This window comes from Dama dama, chromosome 30 (genome assembly GCF_033118175.1).
Source record: "Dama dama isolate Ldn47 chromosome 30, ASM3311817v1, whole genome shotgun sequence".
NCBI lineage: Eukaryota > Metazoa > Chordata > Mammalia > Artiodactyla > Cervidae > Dama > Dama dama.
The window spans coordinates 37507862-37533636 of NC_083710.1; the positions used below are offsets into that span (position 1 = coordinate 37507862).

Sequence of the window (25775 nt, forward strand, 5' to 3'; positions counted from 1 at the left end):
TTGAGCCCTCGTGGTGGTTCTCCCGCACAGCTCTTTGAGAACAGTGACTCACCAGGGCTTAGGTGGATGGGCACCCTGATCCTCACGTTTGCATTTTGTCCTCCCAGCGCCCAGATGGGAGCAGTGGCTGAAGCAAGTCTGCAGACCTCAGGCAACTTGCCTGGGGCCACAGAGCCAACCCCAGGCCCAGGCGGACTAGATAGAAGTCTGCCCACTCCCACACCTTGGGGGTTCTCCTAGTACATGGCATTGCCTCTGAAACAGCCACTTGAGACTTTGGGAAGTGTCGAATTCCGGGCGGCAGACTCTCCACCTGTGGGGTTGTCTGGTCTGGAATCTGAGATCCTGAGAGGTTAGTGGTGACTCGTTCAGGCACACCCAGCTGGTTAGTAGGCTGATCTGGTTTAGTGCTCACCCCATCATACCAAGTCCCCAGGTGTCGGGCCGAGCAGCAGCCCAGACTCAGTCCCCTTAAGACACATTGTCTGTGAACCTGCTGAGAGAGGGTGCCTTGGATAGCAAATGCAGCCTCTGGGCCATTTCTCCTGCAGGTCTGTGTTACCTGAGCTTTATTATTTATCTGTTTTATTTATAGTAGTTGTGTATATGGGCTTCCCTGGTGGCTCAGTGGTAAAGACTCTGCCTGCAATGCAGGAGACCCAGGTTCTATCTCTGAGTTGGGAAAATCCCCTGCAGGGGGGTATGGCAACTCACTCCAGTACTCTTGCCTGGAAAATCTCGTGGACAGAGGAGCCTGGCAGGCCCCAGTCCATGGGGTCACACAGAGTCGGGCATGACTGAGTGACTAAGCCACAGCAGCAGCAGTGTGTATCTGTCAGTCATAGTCTCTCGAGTTATCCCTCTCTCCCCTTATCGCCTGGTAACCGTAAGCTTGTTTTCTATATCTGTCACTCTTATTTCTCTTTTGTAGGTAGCTTCACTTGTACCCTTTTTTTAGATTTCACATATAAGTGATATCACATGACACTTGTCTTTCTCTGTCTGACTTCGCTTATGATAATCTCTAGGTCCATCCATGTTGCTGCACATGGCATTATTTAATTCTTTTTAAGGCTGAGTAATGCTCCGTTGTATTAATGTATATGTACCACATCTTCTTTATCCATTCCTCTGCTGATGGACATTTGGGTTCTTTCCATGTCTTGGCTATTGTAAATAGTGCTTCAGTGAATATTGGGGAGAATGTATCTTTTTGAATTACAGTTTTGTCTGGATATGTGCTCAGAAGTAGGATTGCTGGATCATATGGCAGCCCTGTTTTTAGTTTATTAAGGAACCTCCATACTGTTCTCCATAGTGACTTCACCAAGTTACATTCCCACCAACAGTGTAGGAAGGTTCCTTTTTCTCTACACCTTCTCTGGCATTTGTTGTCTGTATATTTCTTGATGATAGGAATTCTGATTGGTATGAGGTGATAACCTCATTTTAGTTTTGGTTCACCTTTCTGTAATAATGAGTGATGTGGAGCATCCTTGCATGTGCATTTTGTCTGTCTGTATGTCTTCTTTAGAGAAATGTTTATTTCACTTTCACCCATTTATTTATTTATTTATTTATTTTGCATTGAGCTGAATGAGCTGTTTGTATATGTTGGAGATTAACTCCTTAGTTGTCTCTTTTGCAAATATTTTCTCCCATTCTGAGGGTTGTCTTTTCATTTTCTTTATGGCTTCCTTTGTTGTGTAAGAGTATCCTACAAAGCTACAGTAATCAAAACAGTATGGTACTGGCACAAAGCCAGAAATGTCAATCAATGGAACAGGTTAGAAAGTCCAGAAATAAACCCACAGGCCCACGGTCAATTAATCTATGACAAAGGAGGCAAGAACATACAATGGAGAAAAGACAAAGTCTTGAATAAGTGATGCTGGGAAAACTGGACAGCTACATGTAAAATAATGAAATTAGAACATTCCCTAATATCACACACAAAAATAAACCCAAAAATGGATTAAAGACCTCAATGTTAGGCCAGGTACTATAAACCTCTTAGAGGAAAGCACAGGCAGAATACTCTTTGACATAAACTGCAGGAAATTCTTTTTTGATCCACCTCCTAGACTAATGAAAACGGAAACAAAAATAAACAAATGGGCACTGATTTTCTTAGTATCTTGTATGATGGTTCATCATGGGTCACAAACATCACTACTGAAATTTAATCACTACCGATTAAAGACAGGTTTGCCTCTTCTCATCCATGTTTCAGTCACTTTTTTCTGGCACACAGTCAGCTTGGTGGGGAGGGATGGGGGCTTGTTCTCACTGCCTTCCTCGATATCACCCTTACTTAACTTGTTCACATTTGAAAAGGTTGTGACTGAGGGGTCCTGGAGGCAGGCTCCCCCACCGGAGGAAGAGAGGACGGAGGCTCAGAGGATCCCCAGGAGGAGACTGGGGTCTGGGAGGAGGTCGAGGCCCCGACCACTCTCCGACTATGGCCAGCTGGTCGCCCGAAGTCTGTCTATCCCAGAAGACACAATCGCCGTGGACCCCCAGAAAGAGGACACTGCGGACAGTGACCACCAGCCCAGTGTGGCCCCCACAGACCCTGAAGACCAGACTCCTGCCGGGGGCTGTCCGCGGGGGGGCCCGAGAAGACGCCCCATCTCTGTGATCGGCGGGGTCAGCTTCTATGGGAGCAGCCAGACGGAGGAGGGGGAAACCCTCCTGCCCCAAGTAAGACCAGGCGTGCTGCCCCCAGAGCCTCCTGGCCTCTGTCCTCTCGCTGCAGACTTCCCAGACACATTTTCCTTTCTTCCCTCTGCCTCGGGGATGGCGGCATTTGCTCACAGCCTTTCTTCCTGACTCTGAAAACATGCATGAATTAGAACTAACCCACTGACATTTGGATGGCTCTGACTAATCTTCTGTCTTTCTGGGATCTCAGATAATATGTGAAACTGGTTTGCTGTTTGTTCTGAATCATCTGGGGAAAGTAGCCGTGTGTATTTAGTGAGCTTCCTCAAAGAAGAAATCTGGAAAGAAAATGCCATTTATCCCTAAAATGGAAAGACAAGAAGAAAATTGATTTTTTCTAGATGAGAAAGTAATTTTTTCTGCCATTTTATTACTCTTTACATGTCAGCTGCAGCTTTGTAACTGTTTTGACAGTAGATTAAAATCTTAATATTATTCCCTTAGTATATTTTAGAAATTCAACAAATGCTTATCAATTACCCAGAAAGCCCTTTGAGGATACAAACATTTAAATAAAGGCCCCCATTCAGAAGGAGTTTATATTTGGTGAGGTCTTATCCCAGCCATGGTCAAGGGTCCACAGAACCATACATGAGTAAGTGTGGGTTTCATTTTTCCTTTTTTTTAACTTGCTAGTTGATATCATAAATAACTCAGGAAGAAAGTGAAAATGTTAGTCACTCAGTCATGTTCTACTCTTTGTGACCCCGTGGGCTGTAGCTCACCAGGCTCCTCTGTCCATGCAAGGCATCCAGGCATCCAGGCAAGAATACTGGAGTGGGTTGCCATTCCCTTCTCCAGGAGATCTTCTTCAGGGATCAAACCCAGGTCTCCTGCATTGCAGGCATATTCTTTACCACCTGAGCCACCAGGGAAGCCCTAAATAACCCACACATTCTCTTGAAAAGGCAGTAATATATTGGTATTGGATTTTCTGTTTCCATTCTCCCTATAACCCTGGCACAGTGCTTATTTATAGCAAGTGCCCCCAAAATGTCTTGCTTAATTGAACTAATTTGAATTCAGTCAAGGTGAAAGCAGATTATGTTGAAAAATACTGCAGATTTTTTGCTGTGTTGAGATGCTCTATATGCGAGGAAATAATTCTGAGGGTGGCTGTCCTCACCATGGTATCACAGGAAATGATTCTGAATGGAAGCAAATCTGTTCTAATGTGAAACACAGTCTAGGGGCAATCTAAGCACTTAAGACAGTTTTTCACTTCAGAGTATCCAAAAGGAGCATAGTAAGATAATTTTCTGCCCCCTAACCTTGTTTAGGGAACTGGGTAGAGAAATACTGAGAAAGCCTATGGAAAGCATGGACCAACATGGCCTTCAGTGTCGTTTTAGGGACGACTCGTACGGAAGATCCCAGGGGCTATAGATGGTTCTAAATTGGTGGAAAACCAACTCTCCTTTTAGACAAAGCTCACTGTCCTGTTAGTTAAGGTGAACGAGAACTATGTTCCACAGATGCTGGTCCCTGCCTGCGGGTGGGTGTGAGTGTGGTGGAGGGGTGTGTGGGAAGGAACTGTCACGGGCCTCAGTCACTGGCACCGCCTCAGCTTCCCTGGGGGTGCAGCTGGACGCGTGTGGGTGGGGGCTGTCACTTCCTCCACCAGGGTGTTTCCTGAGTGTCCCCGCGGTGTGTCCCGACCGGTGGCTGAACACCTGACACCCTGAGGGTCTGCACTGGGTTTCCGCATTGGAGGAAGGTTGCCCTTGAGCCTGTGCAGCCGTGACCTGGGGCTTCGAGGCTCCCAGCCCCACTTCCTGCCTCTCCTCACCACCCCTCCTTTCCTCCGCAGCCCGCCGCCCGGCCGCCCGTGCCCGCACACCAGGTGCCGCCCTATAGGGCGGTGTCAGCCCGGCTGCGGCCCTGCGCCTTCTCCCAGAGCACCCCCATCGGGCTGGACCGCGTGGGACGCCGGCGGCACCTGAGAGCGTCCAATGGTGAGTCTCACAGCACCCCCCGGGCAGGTGCCTCTCCCGGAGGCGGGTGTGGAGTTGTTGCTCAGTCCGGGAGCCCGGTCCGTTGCGCCCGTCTGGCCTGCCCTGGGCCCACTGGGTGTCAGAGCCACCTTTGCAGGGGTAGGCCTGGCGCCCCTGTCCAGAGAAGGTGCCCTATGGGCTCTGCGTCATCCCAGTGACCTTAACCTTGAGAAGTCTGGGTCCCGCGTTCCTGCTGTGGTGATCTGACCATGAATGGGCTCCTGGGGATTTGTCTTAACCCCCTGAAAGCTCTTCCTGAGAGTTTGAGATTCACCCATACTGTTTATCTAATAGATGGTATATGCATGGAAGACTTTATCTAATAAAGCCGTGCATATGCCAGCCTGGGACTTACCCAGTGAACACTTGCCGACCTGACTTTAGGTTCCTGAGCACGGACACCGTTGTCTGAGCCAGCCTGCTGGTTGGACAGTGGCCTGGCCGGCTCACAGGCGGGGATAGGACGGGCAGTTTTGTGGGGCAGACACCCTCCCAGGTCCTCTGAGGATTAATTCATCTGATCTCAGCTCTGTGCTAGGCGGATGCTCTTGTGATCCTCGCTTTACAGATCAGAAACCCCAACAGTAAATAGATAAACCACCCAGGAAGTGGCAAGGAAGGAACTTGAATCTACAATCGGGTAGAATTTTCACTGCAGGCCCATGTTTTTAACCACTGAGCTGTGCTGACTCTTTAAATAGAGACAGTGGACAGCTGGCCGCCGGAGAGCTTCAGTGCTGACGTTTTCTGTCTTGTCTTTGAAGACGAGCCTCGCACGTGAGCGTGAGTGAGGGACAGGGCGCTCAGAGGCCTCGCCAGCTCGCCCTCGGAGGGCACGCCCTCCATGTGACAGTGGTGACCGGAGCCACAAGAAGGGGTGGGATTTAAAGAGTGTCCTTTCTGGAGACTTGAAGGAGGGTATTGCTCGGTGTCACTTAGATTTCAGGGAGTGGGAGGAGGAGGGACCAGGGCCCGTGGAGAAGTGACCCAGAAATGGTTGTCCTGGGACTGTGTCCTGGGAGGTCCGTGCCTGGGGCTGAGCGATCGGCCTGAACGTATGGCTGAGGAATTGTCCCCTCCTCTCCCACCATCAGGTAGCCTGGTTTCTACCCCAGGAGGAACCCAGTCTGAACTCTCATCAGACAGGGCGACAAGAAAGAGGAATTGGAGGGTGGCTGGGGGCCACGGAAGTTTTCGAGCATCTCTTGATTTGTGTCCTCTCGGCTGAGCAGGTGGGACCCCTGGGATCGCGCCCCCACCCTCATCCCAGGGCCCCTGCCTCTTCTCGGGCCCGGCTTCTATCCACACTGGTTCTGAGCGCCTATTCCTGTTCGGTTCTTACTGCCGTTTCCCTGCGAACTTCCCTGTGGTTACTGGAATAAAGTCCCAGCCCCATAAGGAGTTCACAGGCTCTGCCCCCTGCCCACCTGCCATTTGCGCCTCTCCTGTCTCCCACCCACCACCTGGCTCGCACCCTCACTCTGCCCAGAACCTCCTTCCTTCCCTTCATACACGGCAGCGTTTGTTCCGCTCAGAACTCAAACCCACTGCCCTGGGGACCCCGGTGACAAATGCATCGTTGGTCATCCTTCTGCTCAGCAGTCCCTTCTGTCCCACCCAGTCGTCAGCGTCCGGTGATGTATCTCAGGAAAGTTGTTACAAGGAGAGAAAAGGCTCTGAGCGCACAATGTCCTTCCCAGCGTTACGTGTGATGGAAAGAAGTCGAAGCAAGTGTCCACTTGCTTGCTTGGAATAGTGAGCTCGGCGTCTATGGGTGACCACTTCAAAACAGCTTACAGTGGCATCAGGAAAAAGTCTATAATGACAGGGAAGGTGACCACTGTAATGTGAGAAAAGTGAGGGGAAAAAAGGAAATAAAGTCACACATATATTGTTTTATTTACTAGGGCTGCCATCACAGAGTACCACAAACTGGGTCCCTTCATCAGCAGGACAGAATTGTCTCCATTCTGAAGGCTGGAAGCAGGGCAGATTCCTTCCAAGGCCTGAGGTGGGGACCCTCTGCCGTTTCTTGGCTCCTGGCAGCCTCAGGTCCCCAGAACTCAGCGTCTGGCTATATCTCCCTGGTCTCTGCCTTCATCTTTACGTGGTGCCCTAAAGAATTAGGGGCACCGTCCTAATGACCACCTGTCAGCTTGATCATTTACGAAGAGCTTGTTTCCAAATAAGGACACAGCCTCGCTGGTACTGGGGGTTAGAATTTCAGCATCTTTTGGGGGGTACACATTCAGCCCGTAACAAACCATGATCGCAGCCCTATGCAGCATGCTCACATGCGGCCAAAGGTTTAACACGAGTGTGCAAAAGTGAAAATACTGTAGTTAGGTGGATAGGAATGTGGATGGTTTCTCCTCCAACCCTGTACTTACACAAACAGCTTATTTCTGTGCTTTCTGGAACCATGTTTTGTTTTGAGTTTAGTGTTCTTTTGTTGAGAAGTAGCGAAAACTAACCCTGCCTAGCTGGAGCAAAAAGAGACTGTCTTGGGAAGGTGTCAGGTGTCCCCAAAATTGATGGGGTGGCTGGAAATGCATCTAGGAAATGCCTGGCAGTCAGGGTGGCCCCTGGAAGTTGGGGAGCCATGTGGAAGGAGCTGAGGAAGACACCATCCATCTGTCCTTGAGTCACTCACTCAGGAGACAGAGTCCCAGGAAGGGGGTTCAGCACCCCAGCTCAGGTGATAGGTCCGCCAACTTGGGACACGGGGACCGGGAGGAGGGTGGGTCCTCCAGGGATGAGGCGGCAGGTGTGTGGATTCCCCAACTGCGGTGGAGGAAGTTCGCTCCTTCAGGGAAATCATTCATTCATTTATTCAGTGTCTGCCAAGGGCCTGTCATGTGCTGGGAGCACAGCGAAGCCCCTTTCGTCTCACAGATCCTCGTGCGGGGACAATGAGTTAACAAGGAGCTGTAATACCGCAGGGGCACCGTGAAGAAGGGTGAAGCAAGTGGAGGGTGTTCTTTGGGGGGAGGGGGTGGCGCATGCCACATGGCGCATGCTTGCAGGATCTTAGTTCCCTGACCAGAGACTGAAGCCAGGCCCTCAGCCGTGAAAGCACAAAGTCTTAACCACTGGACCGCCAGGGAATCCCCAGGCATTCGTTTTTTAAAAGGTCATGGCACACCAATTCCTGTCTAATGAGAACCCTCTCAGTCTTTCCCTGGGACCAGCCCAGAGGCTCACCGGTCACTGCTGGCATCTCCAAGTCCAGGGCTTCTGAGCGGGTGCCTCCCTCCTCCAGGCCCACCACTGTTTGCCAGAAGTAAATTTAAGCAGCACACACGTCTCCAGTGGAAAGAAGTGGGAGGAGAGGAAACAGAAAACACGAAGACATCACGCGTGCACACGCGCGATACCAGGAAGGGACGTACCTCCCCTCTGCGGCCGGCTGTGGGGCACACATGCTGTCTCTCCCTCTGCAAGTTTGGTCTCCGCGCACTCCAGACCCCGTGCCCCTCACAGCACCTGGTGCTTATCTTTGCCCTCTGAGGTGCTCCAAGCCTTTTCTCCAAGATTCTGAGCTGGCAGTGGTCCTGTTTGCTTCTAGTCATCACGGTCTCCTTTATTCCCCTCTTAGTTGAAAACCTGTCAGTCTACAAAAAAAAGAAAGAAAAATGTGTGGAGCATGAGCTCCAAGCCAGGCAGCACTGTCCCTGCTGGAGTAAAGCAGAGAATAAAGCATCGCGAAGCGTGTGTGTTCCCGCATTTAAACAGGAGCAGTGAGTGGATACGCAGGGCTCCCTCGGGCACTAGTGTGCCTTCTGGAGAAGGTGAAGGTGGGAGTGGTGGAGGGCAACCTCGTGTCTCTGAGGAGGTGACCTTGGAGCCGAGACTTGGAAGATGAGCAGGGAGCGAAGATCTGAGGGAGCAGAGGTCCCAGTCAAAGGAACATCGAATGCCCAGGTCAGGCAGGGGCTCGGTGTGTCCGAGGTTCAGTGAGAAGGCCGGGTGCCTGGAGCTTGGGAGTCCAGGACGGGGGAGACTGGGGCAGCCTGGAGGCTGGAGAGAGTCTGGATAGACAGGGCATCGCAGGTCTCGAGGAGTCAGGGTTGTTCCAAGCGAAGTGGAAGCCGTTGCCAGCTGGGCTTCAGAGAGCAAGGCCTTCGGGGAGCGAGGCCAGAGGGAGGAGGCTGATTGGAGGTTGCCACATTTGTCCAATTGGGAAATGCTGGTGGCAGGGACCGCAGAGGACACCACGTGCTCCCCGAGTGCTCATTCCTCGTGCACAAGGAGGCTCACCAGCCCGGCCCGGGCTCAGAGCCAGCGGCACCAGGGCTGGGACACTGCTAGGAGCCCCTCCTGAGAGGGGAGGAGATTCAGCTTTGACAGAGCAGAGTTACTGGGTGGAAAGAAAACACTTTGCAAGTGTATCATTAAGTGATTGTGAACTCCCGTGTTGACCCCTTCGTTTCTGCGCTGCGGTGAACAGCAACCTCTCCGGGGAGATTCTAGCAGGACTCTTGATAGGCAAGACAAACAAATCCAAATCTAGAATAAGTGTCTCTTCCAGGAAAGACAAACCACCTATTGTGAAAAGGGTCCACTGTAATCAGCTTCCCACAAGTAGCCGTCTGGGTCCTTCAAGGCACTGTATCATTAACTTTGTTGAGGGGACACCGTGGTTGAGCCCAGGCTTGGCATCTGTTTCTGCCACCAGGGCTGTTTTATTTTTTGAATCTGCTGAGTCAGCATCAAGATGACCAGGAACAAAGATGGGCATTTGCGGGGTGGACATAATGTCACACAGTTGTTAAACAACCTCGTTTGCAGTGGATTTCCATGGGACGGGTGGTTTCCTGTGCTGGGGCGTGTTCTGATATGTCCAGTCACATCCTCCCCGGAGCAGTCCAGTAACCCACAGTGTCCTTCCCAAGCTCCTCCAGGGGCTCCTCGGTCAAGCCATTCACTCTGGTCCACATGCATAACCTCTACTGAGGCCATCTCCTCTCAGTCAGAAATTTCTGACAGAGCATCACTTAGATGCTGGGGGACTGCCCTGTCCTGGGGGCTCCATCACCAAGGAATTCACGGGAAGGAAGGGTTGTAGAAATGGGACCCCCCACCCCACGGTCTTCTGGCTTCTGCCTCAGGAGGAGGCTCTGAGTCTGAACCAGTTTAGATTGGGGCGTGGAGCGAGATCCCCGGATCCCTGTGGTGGTGGCTCATGTGTGCCTCCTGCCCATCGACTTGGAGATTTCCTGCCCCACCAATCAAGCAGCACCTTCATGGAATCACTCATCAGTTTTGTCCCCAGGGACCACGTGATAAGTTTAGCACAGCCGGAGGTCCGGTGGGAGGGACCATCCCAGTGACCAAGCTGGCCCTGCCCCCCAGGACAGAAAGGACATCTGCTCTTCTGTGTGGACCTCCCACCGCCACGGGAGTCCTGGACCCCTTGGCCCCCGGCCCACTAACAGAAGCTGCCGTGTCCATCATATGGTTTGGGAAGCCCGGGGGATGGTGAGAACCTGACAGTCCAGCTCCAGTATTCCTGTCTCCCAGACCCCTTCTCCATCTGCCAGAGGCTTGCCCCTCAGCTGCCTCAGGAATGGGCAGCCTGGGGGCCCGGTTCCCCTCCCACCAACGTACTGGAATGCACCCAGCTCAGGAGCTGTGTGTTACTTGCAGAATCCCTGGTAGATGCCACCCAAATGGACAGATCTGGTTTGATCTGAATTGTGTTTGGTAAATGTAGTGTGTGGACCTTGTTTGGATTCTGATACCAACTAACCAGCTATCAAAAGGTCATTTTGAGATGAGGAGGGACATTTTCACATGGACTCAGTATTTACAGAAGGAATTACTGTCGATTTTGTTCATTATCATGATAATGATAGTGTAGTTATTTTTCAGTCCTTATTCGTTTGGGTGCATACTAAATATTTGTTGCATGAAATGATATATTCGAGATTTGCTTTAAAATATCCAAAAAGTCATTGGGAACTAGTTGGAAAAGATTGATAAAATATTGATCCTTAAGGGTTCATCATATAATTTTTCTACTTCTGAGTTTGTTTGAAATTTCCTAGAATAAAACCTTTTTAAAGTAGTGAACAGTATATTTCCTCCTCCCTGGTCAGGTGCTCTCAAAAATCTTTAAATCAAGATGTGCCCCGCAAGTAACAATTTCTCAAAATGTAGAGATTTGAATGTAGCAATTTAATTTTTTTGAGAGGTGAAGACCTTTTCACCTTTTAGGTGAAAGTGAACTCGTCCTGCGTTCCCTTCCAGAACTTTCCCTTCTCTCTCCCTTTGCTTAGAGCACCGTCTCATCTCCTTCCTGGCTCATGTGTGTCTGAGGAGAGGTGACATGGAGCAGTCCTGGGTCATGTTTACCCACTGCTCGGGTGTGGTGTTGGATAATAGAATTCCACCGTGAGTCACTGTGGTGCTTTTATCAAGTTCACGGCTGGGAGGCGGCTGGCCAAACCCTGTGGCTTTATTGGCAATGGAGTCTGTGCCCCTTGATCTTCCTTGGGTCTGAGCAGCTGTGCCTGTGCATGCTCACTTTTTCTTAGGGAACTGTCTTCACTGCCATCTGCGCTTTTCCTTTATGACATTTTTCTCTTACATCCAAGACAGCTTATTCCGTGGCAGCCTGAGTTTCCCAAACTTACTTCTGTTCCTGCCATCCTCCCTCCAGTAACTGGTCTACCTGTTCTGGTCAGAAGTCCAGTTTGATCACCCTTCAGAATTCTTTTTCTCGTGTCTATGCATGCTTCTCTTTCTACCCACCCTGCCTGTCGAGTTCAGATGAGTTTTCTCCTGTGAGGCAAACCAAGTGATGTCTGAACTGTTCCCCAGGAAGGAGAACAACAGAGGAGAGAAAATGGCCAGGTTAGGTACAGTTCAGTTCAGTTCAGTTCAGTCGCTCAGTCGCGTCTGATTCTTTGCGACCCCATGAATCGCAGCACACCAGGCCTCCCTGTCCATCATCAACTCCCGGAGTTTACTCAAACTCATGTCCATCAAGTCGGTGATGCCATTCAGCCATCTCATCTTCTGTCATCCCCTTCTCTTCCTGCCCCCAATCAGGGTCTTTTCCAGTGAGTCAACTCTTCGCATGAGGTGGCCAAAGTATTGGAGTTTCAGCTTCAGCATCAGTCCTTCCAATGAACACCCAGGACTCATCTGCTTTAGGATGGACTGGTTGGCTCTCCTTGCAGTCCAAGGGACTCCCAAGAGTCTTCGCCAATACCACAGTTCAAAAGCATCAATTCTTTGGCGCTCAGCTTTCTTCACAGTCCAACTCGCACATCCATACATGACCACTGGAAAACCATAGCCTTGACTAGACAGACCTTTGTTGGCAAAGTAATGTCTCTGCTTTTTAATATGCTATCTAGGTTGATCATAACTTTCCTTCCAAGGAGTAAGCGTCTTTTAATTTCATGGCTGCAATCACCATCTGCAGTGATTTTGGAGCCCCCCCAAAATAAAGCCTGACACTGTTTCCACTGTTTCCCCATCTATTTCCCATGAAGTGATGGGACCAGATGCCATGATCTTAGTTTTCTGAATGTTGAGCTTTAAGCCAACTTTTTCACTCTCCTCTTTCACTTTCTCCAAGAGGCTTTTTAGTTCCTCTTCACTTTCTGCCATAAGGGTGGTGTCATCTGCGTATCTGAGGTTATTGATATTTCTCTGGGCAATCTTGATTCCAGCTTGTGCTTCTTCCAGCCCAGCGTTTCTCATGATGTACTCTGCATAGAAGTTAATTAAGCAGGGTGACAATATACAGCCTTGACATACTCCTTTTCCTATTTGGAACCAGTCTGTTGTTCCATGTCCAGTTCTAACTGTTGCTTCCTGACCTGCATACAGGTTTCTCAACAGGCAGGTCAGGTGGTCTGGTATTCCTATCTCTTGAAGAATTTTACACAGTTTATTGTGATCCACACAGTCAAAGGCTTTGGCATAGTCAATAAAGCAGAAATAGATGTATTTCTGGAACTCCTTTGCTTTTTTGATGATACTCGGTTAGGTACAATGATAACTAATTATAAAACGTGGAGAAAAGCATGAGTTGACTTGACTGGACTTTTTAGGCCTTTTTAAACTATTTTGAAATCTACTCAAATTATTGCTTCATTTGATTTAATTTTCATACCTTAATTTCTTACAAATGTAATATGGTCACTTCACAAGGTAGGAAAGAGGATGACATTAAATCAGGGTAGCTATCCAATGAGCCAGGCCAGAATCGTCTTCAGTAGAATGATGTCATCATTTAAGCTGTTAACAAGGGAGTCCTGAAGCGCAAACTCATAACCACCCGTGTACATTTTTCATGTGGAAAAATCCAAAGAATCCAGTCCTTAAAAGCTTGATATATAGACTGATATGTATATATATATTTATATAAAACATCTTGTTCTACAAAAGAATAACCCAAATTATACAACAGGCCACCTATCCGTGAAGCACATTAGAAGGAGCCAGGGGTTGGTGAGGGAGGAGCTATTTTGAAAAACATACTCTGAGGTTTTAAAAATTCCCAGTTCTGCTGTCAGTGAGAAAGCAAGAAAAAATACTACAGACCGCAGGGCAATTGATCAGGGCCTACAACAAGAATATAAATCTAGAGATAAGAGTGGGGATTAAGAATTTACAAAATAAGGTACTTGGTGGCGAGAAGCCCAAGATGCTCCGTTTTTCCTTTTGTGGAGAACACAGAGATCCTTGGTGGAGCCGGGTCCACCTCTGAAGGGGTGTGGCCTGGCCGCCCCCAGGGGTCCCGCCCCCACTGCTAGGTTGCCCTTGTGCTCTGCGGGGGGGTCCGTGGAGAAGGGTGCACCGGGGCAGGTCCAACTCAGCCCGCACTGAGCCGAGGGTGCTCTGCGGGGTGGGCTCGCGGCCCGGACAACCTGCCCTGCCTTCTGCAAACCCCCAAGACCTCCGGGGGAAGCCGCCCGAGAACCGGGGCTTCTCCCAAACCCCAGCCGCGCGCCCCCTGACCTGGTGCGTGGCGCTGGAGGGCCTGCGGGATGCCGGTGTTGCCCTGCGGTCCTGCGCCGGATGCCGGTGTTGCCCTGCGGTCCTTCGCGGAATGCCGGTGGTGCCCTGCGGTCCTGCGCGGGATGCCGGTGTTGCCCTGCGGTCCTGCGCGGGATGCCGGTGGTGCCCTGCGGTCCTGCGCGGGATGCCGGTGGTGCCCTGCGGTCCTGCGCGGGATGCCGGTGGTGCCCTGCGGTCCTGCGCGGGATGCCGGTGGTGCCCTGCGGTCCTGCGCGGGATGCTGCGCGGCCGGCGGGGAGGGAGGGGCTGCGTGCGCTCCCCCAACCGTCGCCCCCTCCCCGCCAGGCTTTCCTCGAGTGAACGTTCCCCACAGTTTCAAGGCTGGTGTGTCCACTGGGAGAGGCGTGTGTCCAGAGGCCCCCGCCCCTGAAGCCCCTCGCTTTCAAGGAGCGGCTGCCATAACCCCTCGGGGCCATTTTTCTCTCCGCAACTTCCCGTTCTCCCGGCTGATTTTGGCCCTGGGTGTACACCCAGGGGATCTCAGACCCGGAGATCTTCTTGTGTAGGTGCTCGTTTTCTTTTCCCCACTTAGGAACTAGTGTCGGTTCTAGAAGCCAGCTTACCTAGCCTCCTTATGAGGTCGATGAGCTTAATATTATCCGGAAATGATGCGGGACCTGCCACTAGGAGATAAAGAGTGGCTTTTCAGGACGTGAGCAGGGTGCCCGAAACCTTGTCGAGCTGTTTTCACTTCGCCCTTGGGTCAGGAGACACCTCATTTGTATGGCTGCATAGAGCACAGTTACATGCTGCCGTGCATAACGTGGGTATACACAGGTGCCCTGTGATAAGAGGGGCCCTGGGGTGTAGGCTGGCGGGTCCCAGGAAGCCAGACGCCGAGCTCACAGAACCCCCGGGCAGGTGTCCGGGCCCGGAAAGCCACGGCAGCGCCCAAGGAGGTGAGTGAAACCACAGGGTCGCAGATCCCGTCCAGGGAGTCCCAGATTCTCCCAGGAAAGCCACACCAAAGCTGAGATTGAAGGCTGAGTGGGACTTAGGTGGAGTCTGTTGTTGGAGAAGGTGTGTTTATTCTAGGCCAGGAAGCAGCCTATACAGAGGGCGGGGGCAGGAGGAGAGCCTGCTTGAGAAGCCCAGGGTCAGGTCACCCCTCAGAAGCTTTCTTAACCCAACCACATGCTAACCCAACCAAAGGGAAGTGTCCTCCATGCAGGTGGTGCCTGCTCCTGCCCAGGGCTTGCTTGGGATGGCTGGGGGGTGGGAGGGTTGACACAGCACCCACCACTGTTCTCATGGGTGGGTCGTGTCCTTACCGGGAGTCAGGGGCATGGCTGCAGCCGGGCTGTGGCAGCTGTGGTCATTACTGCGGTCATGGAGCTTGTCCGGCTCCATAAGCAAATGTAAATATGAGACTCAGAAGAGACTCACGTTTAAGAAAACTGAGCTCTTGATAAAGATGAATTGCTAAAAAATTATTTCAGTCAGGTAAGAATTGAGAGCGTAAAATGTGGAAAAACCAGGAACTCTGAGCTCAGACTGCTTCTGGTTATCACTTAAAAGCATCCAGAACTGGCCATCACAGTTGACACATCGTGGTCTCACATGCATAATACCCGTCCCGTGATCACATAGTGGGGAGACCTCTGGTCCTCGGGGGTGACACCAATGAGGCAGCCGTACCTTTGTATGTAGAAGTTGAAGGGTTCCGGGCGTGATGCGGGGGTACTGTGTCTGACGTGGGCCTTTCAGGCAGCTTGACCACACTTGTTGGCTGTAGCGGGGTGAGCTGCAGGTCTGTACTGGGGATCAGACCACGGCGGGTGGGAGGGAACGGCCTGCTCAGGGCCTTCCCCAGGGTCCCTCCTGGGAGAGCCAGGAGCCACAGGAGGGTTTTAAGTGGTTTGCTTTGCATTCAGTGACTTACTAGCTAGATTGTGGATCTGCTTAGGGACAGAGCAGACAACCAGTGGACAGAGCCCTTAACCAGGAACATGATGGTTCTCTTGGAAAAGCAAAGACCTGAAAGTCCAGCCATTGTCTGGATATTAGGGGGCAGACCCCCTGCACCCGGGTGAAGGGGAGCGTAGGAGAAAAGCACAAGGGTGCAGGGCTCGGGTCCGTTCCAGGCCTTGGAGCTGGAGGACCTGGTGGGACAGCTAGGTGGAGATCTCATCACCCTGCCTGCTCTATGTGGTCTGATGAGGACGGAGGCCCAGGCTCGAGGGGAGATCGGGTAGGAGTGGTCCACACATGGCTGACTGTTCTCCAGGCCGGTGAGGGAGAGGTACCAGCAGGGTGTGTGTGGAGTGAGAAGAGGGGGCAGTACTGGGGGGCCCGTGAAGGAAAGGAAATCCACAGTGAAGATAGAAATGGAATGGCCGGACGGGTGAGTGGTGTCCAGTTGTCCAAGGATGCTGAGCCCCAGCAAGGCAGTGCTTACCGTGTCACCTGTGGCGAGGGTCAAGTTGAGTGCTCTGAGCCATCTCCATGGATCCAGCGGCAGTTAGGAACTTGCTGGGTGTTTTTTTTGTGTGTGGTTGTGCTGGGTCTTCGTTGCTGTGCAGGCTTTTCTTACGGTGCGTGGGCTTCTCATTGTGGTGGCTTTTCTTGTTGCAGCTCCCAGGCTCTAGAGCACAGGCTCAGTAGTTGTGGCACTCAGGCTTAGTTGCTCCGTGGTGTGTGGGATCTTCCAGGATCAGGGATCGAATCCATGTCCCCTGCATTGGCAGGTGGGTTCTTTACCTGCCACCAGGGAAGCCCACGAACTGGTTGGTTTTGAGAAAAACAGTTTCAGTTCAGTGGGAGGGCAGAGCCAGGATGCACAGAGGGTGTCTGCAAGGTTGTGGGGAAAAGTCTACACCTTGTGTATGAGTGTGGAGGGGTTCTAGCTGTTTGGTTTATCCGTGTTGGTTTTCTGATTTGATAGCTGAAAATTTCCGGTAAGTGTTAGGACTAATTAAAAACTATTTGTTTTGCTACTATATTAAAAATTATCTTGGCTTTATGTTACCATATGTGAAAGTTCATTAATAGGACCATATCAATGTTTATTAAATATTTTTGAAATAGTCATGTTAAGTGTACACCAGAAAGTTCCATTCCTTGGTTTAGAGTTCTGATGTAATGCCCCAACATTGAGAAAGTGGGGGCAATTTAATAATTAGTCGCTCAGTCATGTCCAACTCTGTGCGATCCCATGGACTATAGCCTGACAGGTTCCTCTATCCATGGGATTCTCCAGACAAAAATACTGGAGTGGGTAGCCGTTCCCTTTTCCAGGGGATCTTCCCAACCTAGGGATTGAACCGGGGTCCTCTTGCATTGCAGGCAGATTCTTTATCATCTAAACCACAAGGGAAGCTCTGATTTTTTTTTAATCAAAAAATTTTGAGAAATTACTGGCTCAGCAGTAAAGAATCTGCTTGCAATGCAGGAGACATGGGTTTGATCCCTGGGTCTCAAAGATCCCCTGGAGAAGAAAATGGCAACCCACTCCACTATTGTTGCCTGGGAAATCCCATGGACAGAGGAGTCTGGTAGGTGACAGTCCATGGGGTTGCAAAAAGTTGGACAGGACTCAGCAACTAAACAACAGCAACAAGAAATTACTGAGTCATATATTTTGAAAAGTCTTGTTGTGAAGTTAATAAATTTGTTAAGACTCTTTAGATTAATTTTTTACATGGTCAAAACAAAAAAATAGATTTTTTTCCTTTTGCCTTAGTTTTTTGTTGTTGATGATCCTATTTATAATTCTGGCATTGTTCTATTCTAGTAATTGTTATGAACGTTGATTTTCTTATGAACTGGCATTTGGGTCAACAAAACAGAGTTGAGTCCCAGTCCCTCATTGACCTTGACAAGTCATTTCACACCCCAGTCTTAATGTTTTTGTCTATCAGTAGGAAGTATTACTATTGTCCGCAGATGTGTGAGAACGATCTGGTATGCTGTAAGTGTGCAATAAAGAAAGGCAGTCATTATTCTGGTGACAAGGTAGTGATGGGTTGTATTTGCAGCCAGAGTTCTGAGTTACTAACTCAGCGTCAGTAACCAGCAGTTTAACTGTTGACAGGTCATTTAATCTAATGTGTACAGACAGCCCTAGGAGTTACCCAAGAGTCCATGTGTGACAGTGTTCTGTTTAATTATTATCCAAATGTCAGTTAAATCCATCTAAAAGGCAGACACTCAGGTTATTAGGGGGGAAAAAAGGTAACTTGACCGAATGTTTTTTTTGACTCTTTTGACCCCAAATTTCAGGCCTCATCAGGGATTTCCCAAAGTATGTCCTAGAAATGCCTAAACTTTTTGTTAAAAGGAAAGGAGAAAAGAAAAGCAATAGCAGGTGCTGAGGGGTGTGTGATGCCTTGAGGTTACTTTAGCCGCACCAGAAAACCTTGTCTGATCTCTTATTCTCTGGATAGCCTCTGTCTGTGTCTGCTTTCCTAAAGTTTTCTCTCAGTGAGGAATCAGAGAGAAAATACAAGGTCGTCTGGTCCTTGCTCAGCACCATTGGAGAGGGTGATTGTAGCGGAGCTCTAGGGAGGCTGGTTGAAAGGTGGGGACGGTGGAGCCCTGACGGTCAGGCGTGGATGGGGCTGGGTTGGGCTCTCTGCTGTCCCCGTCCCATTTCAGGCTCTCCTGCCTGGGATCACGGGCACTGGTTGTTTTTATTTGTGAACCAAGATGATTCTCTTCTGTTCACTTGCCTGAAGAATCAAGATGATTCTGTTCTTTTTGCCTGAAGACGCTGACACTGTCCTGGCTAAAGTCTCTCCCTGCTGACTGCACTGTGAGAACATGTGGATGTCTGGATTTAGAACCAGTACAGGGTGCCACCAGTAGGAGCCAGTCCTGCAGATGTAGACGTCAGGCCCATAGACCACAGGCCTGCAAGTCTGAGACAGGTGTCAGCTCCAGCAGCCTTGGCTGCTGTCTCAGCCTTATCGTTGCCCAGAATCAAGAGTTGTTTTTTGTTTTTTTTTAAAAGAAAAATGGTGTTCTTCCTGTCTCAGAAAAACATCATGAATTGTTTTTTTTTTTAACGTATTTCCATCAAACTCTTGAAATTCTCATCTTTCTAACCTTTAAAACATTCTCAGTTCTAACACATGTATCTGTTCCAGTCGTTCTAAAGTACAGAGTTTAAAAAGTTTTCAAAATACCATGCGTCTAATGCCAAGTCTCAGGAACTGGATTTTAAAAAGAAAAGAATAGGGAACTATATTCAATACCCTGTAATAGATGGTAATGGGAAAGAAGATGAAAAAGTATATTTATTTGTATGTGTATAGCTAATCACTGTGCCATATGCCTGAGGCTAACACAATGTTGTAAGTCATCTGTATGTCTATAAAATAATTTTTTTTAAAAGAGAAGGAAAAGAAAGACTATTAAAAGTCAAGTGGAGGAGCGCAAAAGAGATAAACATGAAGCAAACCACCACCAAGCCAAGCACCTGGCCTGCATACCTGTCCCTGTCTTGTGGATGAGCAATCTGAGGCTTAAAAACTTTAAGGCCATGCTTTTTCTTGCTCAGCTAAGTGGGACTTAAGTCATAAGACGGTGAAGCCGGCGATCAGAGCAGATCAGACAGACCCCAAAGCCCACGTTGCTCCCGTCCCACTCACTGTCTCCCAGGTGCTATGTTTTCCAGCGTCTGTTTATGTGCACAGAAGTTGTTTATGTGCACAGAAGTTCACCCGTATGTCCGTTTTTAAGGCCTTGCCTAATAATTGCCTTTGAGTAAAACAAAGACAAAAGTGAAGTTCATCCATTTTCTGTTTTGCTCTTGTTATGTTTGAAATGTGTCCCAGGCCTTGAAGGCTGGAAACCCCACGTGGTTGTTTACAGAAGATGGGACAGGCCTCGGTCGTCACCGTTGAGACGGCAGCTTGTCTTTTAAAGGGAGAGTTTTGGATCTGTTTCTGAATTAGCCTACAGGTTGTAGTAGGAGCCCGGGAGGGCCAGTGTCTTTGGGGTGTTTTTGGAGCGGGGTGGCGTTCACCGAGGCATTGAGAGCGCATCTTCTGTCAGTTAGGGTGGGCAGGCCCCCGGCACCTCCTGTGGAAAAGCAGCCGCTTTGAAGACCCACGTCTTAGCCTCTGCCTTCGGTTCTCACTACCCTTGTTGTCACCTGCGCTCGTTTCCCGTGTGTTGGAGTGACGGGCCTGCCCTCTGTGGTCAGGAGTCTGGCTGCTGAGCAGTGTTTCAGGAAGACCTGCGTGGGGCCTGCCTTGCTCTCTGCCAGCAGGCAGCTGACCAAAACGGGGTCTGTGGTTGGTTGTATGACCGTGTGGGCTAGAAAACGTTTTGTGTTGTGTTGTGTTGAGGGTCTCTGTTCTGTGTTCTGCTTCTCTCAAAAATGGCGTAACTGTGGCCTGTAAGATTAGTGCTAATGTCTGTCCGTAATCCATTCAGAATACAGGGACCCCTCTGGACACTCCATTATTTATGCTAATAGACAAGGGTACTGTGGGTCTGAGTTGTTATTGGTTAGTCGCTCAGTCGTGTCTGACTCTCTGTGACCCCATGGACTGTAGCCTGCTAGGCTCCTCTGTCCATGGGATTCTCCAGGCAAGAATACTGGAGTGGGTTGCCATGCCCTCCTTCAGGAGATCCTCCCGACCCAGGATTGAACCTGGTTCTCCTGGGTCTCCTGCACTGGCTGGAGGGTTCTTTACTGCTGAGCCACAAGGAAGCCCGTGAGTCTGAGTAACTCATGGTAGATGAAGCTGATCACTTCCTGTTCAGAAATCACCCCCATCCCAGCTTTAGGGTATCAGCAGTGAGGGCAGGACTGGGTGGACTCAGAGTCATTGTTGTGTTCCTCGTGACTCTGGGTGCTTGCTGGGGGTCTGGGCTGCAGCTCAGTCCGGCGGGGGCAGGAGCCGCCTCGGTTGTGATGCGTCCCAGCCTGCAGCTCACTCTCTGAAGCTTGCGGTAGTGCTGGTCGGGGCACAGCATGCCTGTCGTTTGCCTCCTACCACCCTGTGGCTGTCCTGCAGGTTCTGGTGGTGGGGTGGTACCCAATCCTGGTGTGGGGGAGGTTCTAGAATATTCCCAGGTTAAGGGAGTCTCTGCGCCATGCAGGGAGCTACAGCTTTGGTGAAGCAGCAGCTGGGAACGTTGGTTGCTGAGCAGATGGCCCATGCTGGTGACCTTTCCGTTCCAAATCGTAAGGTGGCCATGTAAGAAAACCTGAACCATTTTGTACTTAAGGAGATGCCGGTAACTCTAAGCTAAGTGCAGGCTTAACGACCACCTGGTCATCTCAAGAGGCGGTCCTGGAGGGTAAAGGGATGAATGCTGGTTTAGTCAGAGGCTCCACCACTAACTTACCCCCTCCTTTTCCAGACTGTGTGCATGGGTGTAGCTGTGTGTGGGTCTTAGGGCCACTCTGCCAAAAATAGCCTTAGTTCCTTCTATATCTGTAGAGTAAACATGATCATAACATCCTGTGTGATTCCAACTTTTATTTTATCCTCTCTGACTTCCAAATATTTGATATTAATGTACAGTTGGGGTTTTTCTGCTCTCCAGTGGGACTCAACCCTTTTCTTAATTCTTTCTACCAGTAGTCAAGGTTGGTGACATCCTAGTCCCAACCCTGTAGCAGCATCTTATCCAAGGAGAATAGACTATTCCCAGGGGTGGGGGTTGGGGGTAGAGCATGGAGGAGATCAAGACTTCTTTCAGCTGTGCTTGAGATGTTTGTTGCAATATTCTTATTGATCTGGTTAATATAGACTCTAGTCACTAAAGAATTTTTTAAATCTTAAGTCAAACTGCCTGTGCAGGTTCTTCCAAAAATATCTGAGAAGTGTTGTTGGTTCATCTTCCTTTAAGGAAATGCCTCATTTAAATGCAGTTTTTGTTTCTTTATTTACTTTTTTTCCTTCTTTTTATCTTTATGTTTGTTTTGAGTGTGTGCTCAATAAAGTAAGTTTACTCAGTGAATGCCTTTGGTTTAAAATCCTAAGATCCCAAGGACCTTAATCTCCCTGACCCCATCTCTGGATTTAGAAAAAGTCCTTGGGAAAGAAGCTGCTCAGGGAGAGTGAAAGTGAGCCGTGGACCCAAGTTAAGACAGTGCCAAGGAAATGCAGCCAAGAGAGGGGTTTTTTTAATTTTTTTTTTTTGAAAACTTGAAATTTTAACAACAACAACAACAAAAATTATTTTTTTAAGAAAATGAAAGCACTCTGGATTTCCTTTGCCTCCTGCTGGATTTCAGTCTCCGTTAGAAAGTGTGCTCATCAGAGTGAGTCCCCGCATTTCCCTGCTTTGTGTCTCAGCATTCAACGTTTCACTTCTTCATTAAAACCAGGTCCACCCTTGCGTTCCATGGGCTTCACTCATTTCTGAATTAACACTTCTCAGACCTGAGTCAGGCTCTGATTCCACGGGCCGGGATGGGGCCCCAAGGGTTCACTTCCCACCAGCTCCCCGATCACCCTGTGCTGCTGGACCACAGCCTTTGGGGTGGTAGTACATGTTACTGTGAAACGAGGGTTTTGTGGCCTTATGGGACATTCTGTGTTAAACAAGGTGACACGGGTGTCGTAATCTGGACTTGGAGCCTATGGGAAGCAACCTTACCTCATAGACAGTGAGCTGCTCTGAGAAGCAACCTCGAGGAGTCTTTTGAGTCCCTCCTGCAATGAAGCACTGCCTTGATTAAGGACATATACACTCCTAGTGAATGACTGTCTTTTAATCATTTTTAAAAATTTGACTCTTTTAATTCATTTTTAAAAAGTATTTGCAAGGGGGTACTTCCCTAGTGGTCCAGTGGCTAAGACGCCGAGCTCCCAATACAGGGAGCTGGGGTTCAATCCCTGGTCAGGGAACCAGATCCCCCATATAGACCAGACCTGGCACAGACAAAAATAAAAAATATTTAAAAATATATATATTGGCATGGGATGGATTTGAATCCAGTCTAGTTTTGTGAGTGTAGTGTGTGTGCGTCTGTGTGTGTGCTCATATGTGTGCAAGTTCTGCCTCTTTGTAGTTTATTGAAGCCTTAGCTGGATTTAAGAGTGGGATGCCCTGAGTCAGTAGAAACAGCCACAGATAATTAAGGATAAGAAAAGCCTCTGGGGAAGCATGTGGTCAGGGTGGGTGTCTTAGCTGACATTGCAGCTCTGCCCATTGACCCCTCGTGCTATGAAGTCTGGGAACCGGCCAGTGATTACAGACTCAGGTTGTGAGAGCAGCTACAGTCCTGTTTATTAATCCCCACACGTTCTCAGGAACCTGGGAGCACTGTGGGAGGCTGGCTGTCCCCACTGTACAGACCAGACACGAGCCCCTGAAGGTCTGAGCTGGTGGAGTGAGATGGGGGGTCCGCCAACCCAGAGCCTGCCCACATGGGCTCAGTTTTCAGCCATTTATTGGGGGACGACCACATGATCACTACTCTGCGCGTGTCGTCTCCTTGCTTGTGAAGGTAAAAAGTTAGCATCTTCCTGTCCTGAGGAAATGGAAGGAAGCCGTTTGTTAGTAGGTGTCGTTTCACAATAGGACTTGCTCAGTGTAGACAACTGGGAAAAAAACAAAAATGAGAGAGGAAATAAGTGGCCCACGTCCTCTAGAGAGAGCTTCTTCAAAGAAAGAACAATTTTCTGCACTACAGAGAACAGGTACTTTATACAGTAAAAGATATGCATATGCTTTTTATATAGAAGGCACACATATTCACACATATACATACACATTTTTTAAACAAAATCTCTCTTAAAGTGAGTTCACAGATTTACAGTTAATATAAATGTAATGTCAAAGCTGAAGGTTTTGGCACACCAGAGCGTGGAATCCCAACTACAGTTTGAACCTAGTGACCTCTGTGCTTCTTCCCCCGTGAAATAGGTCCTTTTTTTTTTCCGAGCCCTTTTATTTCTTTTTTATTTGGAGCATTGTTGATATATAATGTTGTGTGATTTCTGCTGTACAGGAAAGTGACTCAGTTATACATATTACTATATACATTCTTTTTCATACTCTCTTCCATTGTGGTCTGTCACAGGATGTTGAATGTAGTCCCCCATGCTCTGCAGTAGGACTTGCTGTCTATCCGTCCTATGTGTGATAGCTCACATCTTGCAAACTCTCTGGGGGTCAGGCTTCTGGGTTATAATGAAAAGCAGCAGGCGCCTTGCTGTCACTGGCATCGGAGGCTCCGGGGGCTCCTGATAGGTTTCTGGCCGGCCGTCTGGCCTGAGTTTAGACTTCCCTCCCCGCCGTCCTGTCTGGGCTGCAAGCTCAGCCGCCCGCGGGCGCTGTGAGCTGTGAGGCTCTGGCCAGGCGGGCAGAGGCGTCAGCAGTGAATAAGCGCTTTCTGCGTTTCCGCAGCCAGAGCCTGTGTGATCCTCTGCGATGCTCAGTCACCCCACAGCCCTGCTTTGAACGCGGCTGTTTCCCAAACACGAGGATGGTGGCGAGGGGGGAAATGGGAAGATTCTGGAGTCTGGAGAGCCTTCACCCGGGTATGTGTGCAGACTGGCCATGTTGCTGAATCCTCTCTCTGTTCTTGCAAGTTGCAGGGCTCTGTCTGCTGCCTCTTGTCAGGTTGTGTGTGTGTCTGTGTGTGTGTCTGAGCCAGTCTTTTGTCCGGACTGGGGGTCCTGAGGGCAGTTGTAGCTGTTGTTGTTCTTCAGTCACTCAGTGATGTCTGACTTTTTGTGACCCCATGGACTGCAGCATGCCAGGCTTCCCTTTCCTTCACTATCTCCCAGAGTTTGCTCAAACTCATTTCAAAAGTTCTAGCTGTGGACCCAGTAAATCAGAGGCTGGTTTGAGTTATGCAGCCGTTGGTATGAAATAGAAAATAGCAAGAGTCAAACGTGGATTGTTCTTTATGAGTTATGGATCTGGTTCTTGTTGTGCTAGGCTTTGCTTCTCTTACATGAAACTTCTTTATTCAGAGGATTGTTGTTGGGGTCCATAATGGTGTTCCTTGCTAATTTGGTGTGTGTGAGGTTTAACGGTATGAATTGATTTTGGAAAAATAGTCAACTGTTTGCAAAAAGTGTTACTACCCAGGACTTGGTTATTGTTTGGGGCTTTATTCCATCGTTGCTTTTCAGTGTTTTTGTGAGTGTTGTCACTAGACTAGTTCCTAGGTGAACTAGAAAGGTGGTTCTCTCACACTAGGAGGTTATCACCTGGAACTCACGTATTCTTTTAAAGGAGTAAATGCTTCATGGAAAGCATTCTGGCTGACTGCTACATATCATGCAATGGGATGCTTAAAAAAGAAAACAAGAGTCCTGTCTCAGTTTTTGTCTTAAATGAATTCCAGTCGCTCACCCTGGAATGAATGGGAATTACAGGTGACAGCGGAGGGCAGCGTGGGCCTCCCCGCAGTGCACCGAGTACCCTGTGCTTCTTGCTGGCCTTCCCTGTTTCCACTGGCTCCCTATGCTGGCCGAGCACAGACAGGGCTGTGGTGAGGGCTTCACTGACGCAAATTCAGAATAAAAAAAACACAAGTGGCCCAGTGGTTTCTGCATTCAGGGCTCAGGCCTGCCCGCCAAGTGGCTGTGCCTGTCACTGAGTGGCTGGTGGCCCCAGGTCCTACGTGGAGGAGAGCTGGCTGCCTGCCAGCCTCCTGGGCTGGGGGTGCGCCTGTGTTTACCCCAGGGCAGCCGGCCGATGGAGCCCGCCCCCTGCATTCCTCCACCCCGGGTGGGCACAGGGCCCGGTCCTCCCTCCCACGTGTGTGTGTGTGTGTGTGTGTGTGTGTGTGTGTATGTGTGTGTGTGGGCACAGGGCCCGGTCCTCCCTCCCACGTGTGTGTGTGTGTGTGTGTGTGTGTGTGTGTGTGTGTGTGTGTGTGTGTGTGTGTAGGCCAAGAGAAGCTGGGTTCAGCCCCTGCGCCGAGCCCAACACTCTGGGAGGCGCAGCTGGCCAGGCCTCCTGCGAGGGGTCTGCGCCCTCCCTCCCCGAGTGCCCTTGGGCTCCAGGCTCCCGCCCTGCCCACCTTTGAGCCTGGCTGCCAAGCGAAGGAAGGCACGGGCTCTGCTGGGGTCGTCTCTCTTCCTGATGGTTCCG

At 49.7% G+C, this 25775-nt stretch overlaps 1 protein-coding gene across 4 annotated transcripts in view; it reads left to right on the forward strand.

The window, feature by feature from the left end:
- SPATA13 (spermatogenesis associated 13) overlaps positions 1-25775 on the forward strand; it is a 223041-nt gene that overhangs the window by 173569 nt on the left and 23697 nt on the right. For 2 of the 4 annotated variants that reach the window (XM_061133466.1, XM_061133467.1), the window contains exons 3-4: positions 2338-2703; positions 4535-4679. In XM_061133466.1, the coding sequence (XP_060989449.1) occupies positions 2338-2703; positions 4535-4679 (511 nt within the window). Of the gene's footprint in view, positions 1-2337; positions 2704-4534; positions 4680-23979; positions 24209-25775 lie in introns of those variants that run through there. The other 2 variants (XM_061133468.1, XM_061133469.1) reach the window with 2 other exon arrangements.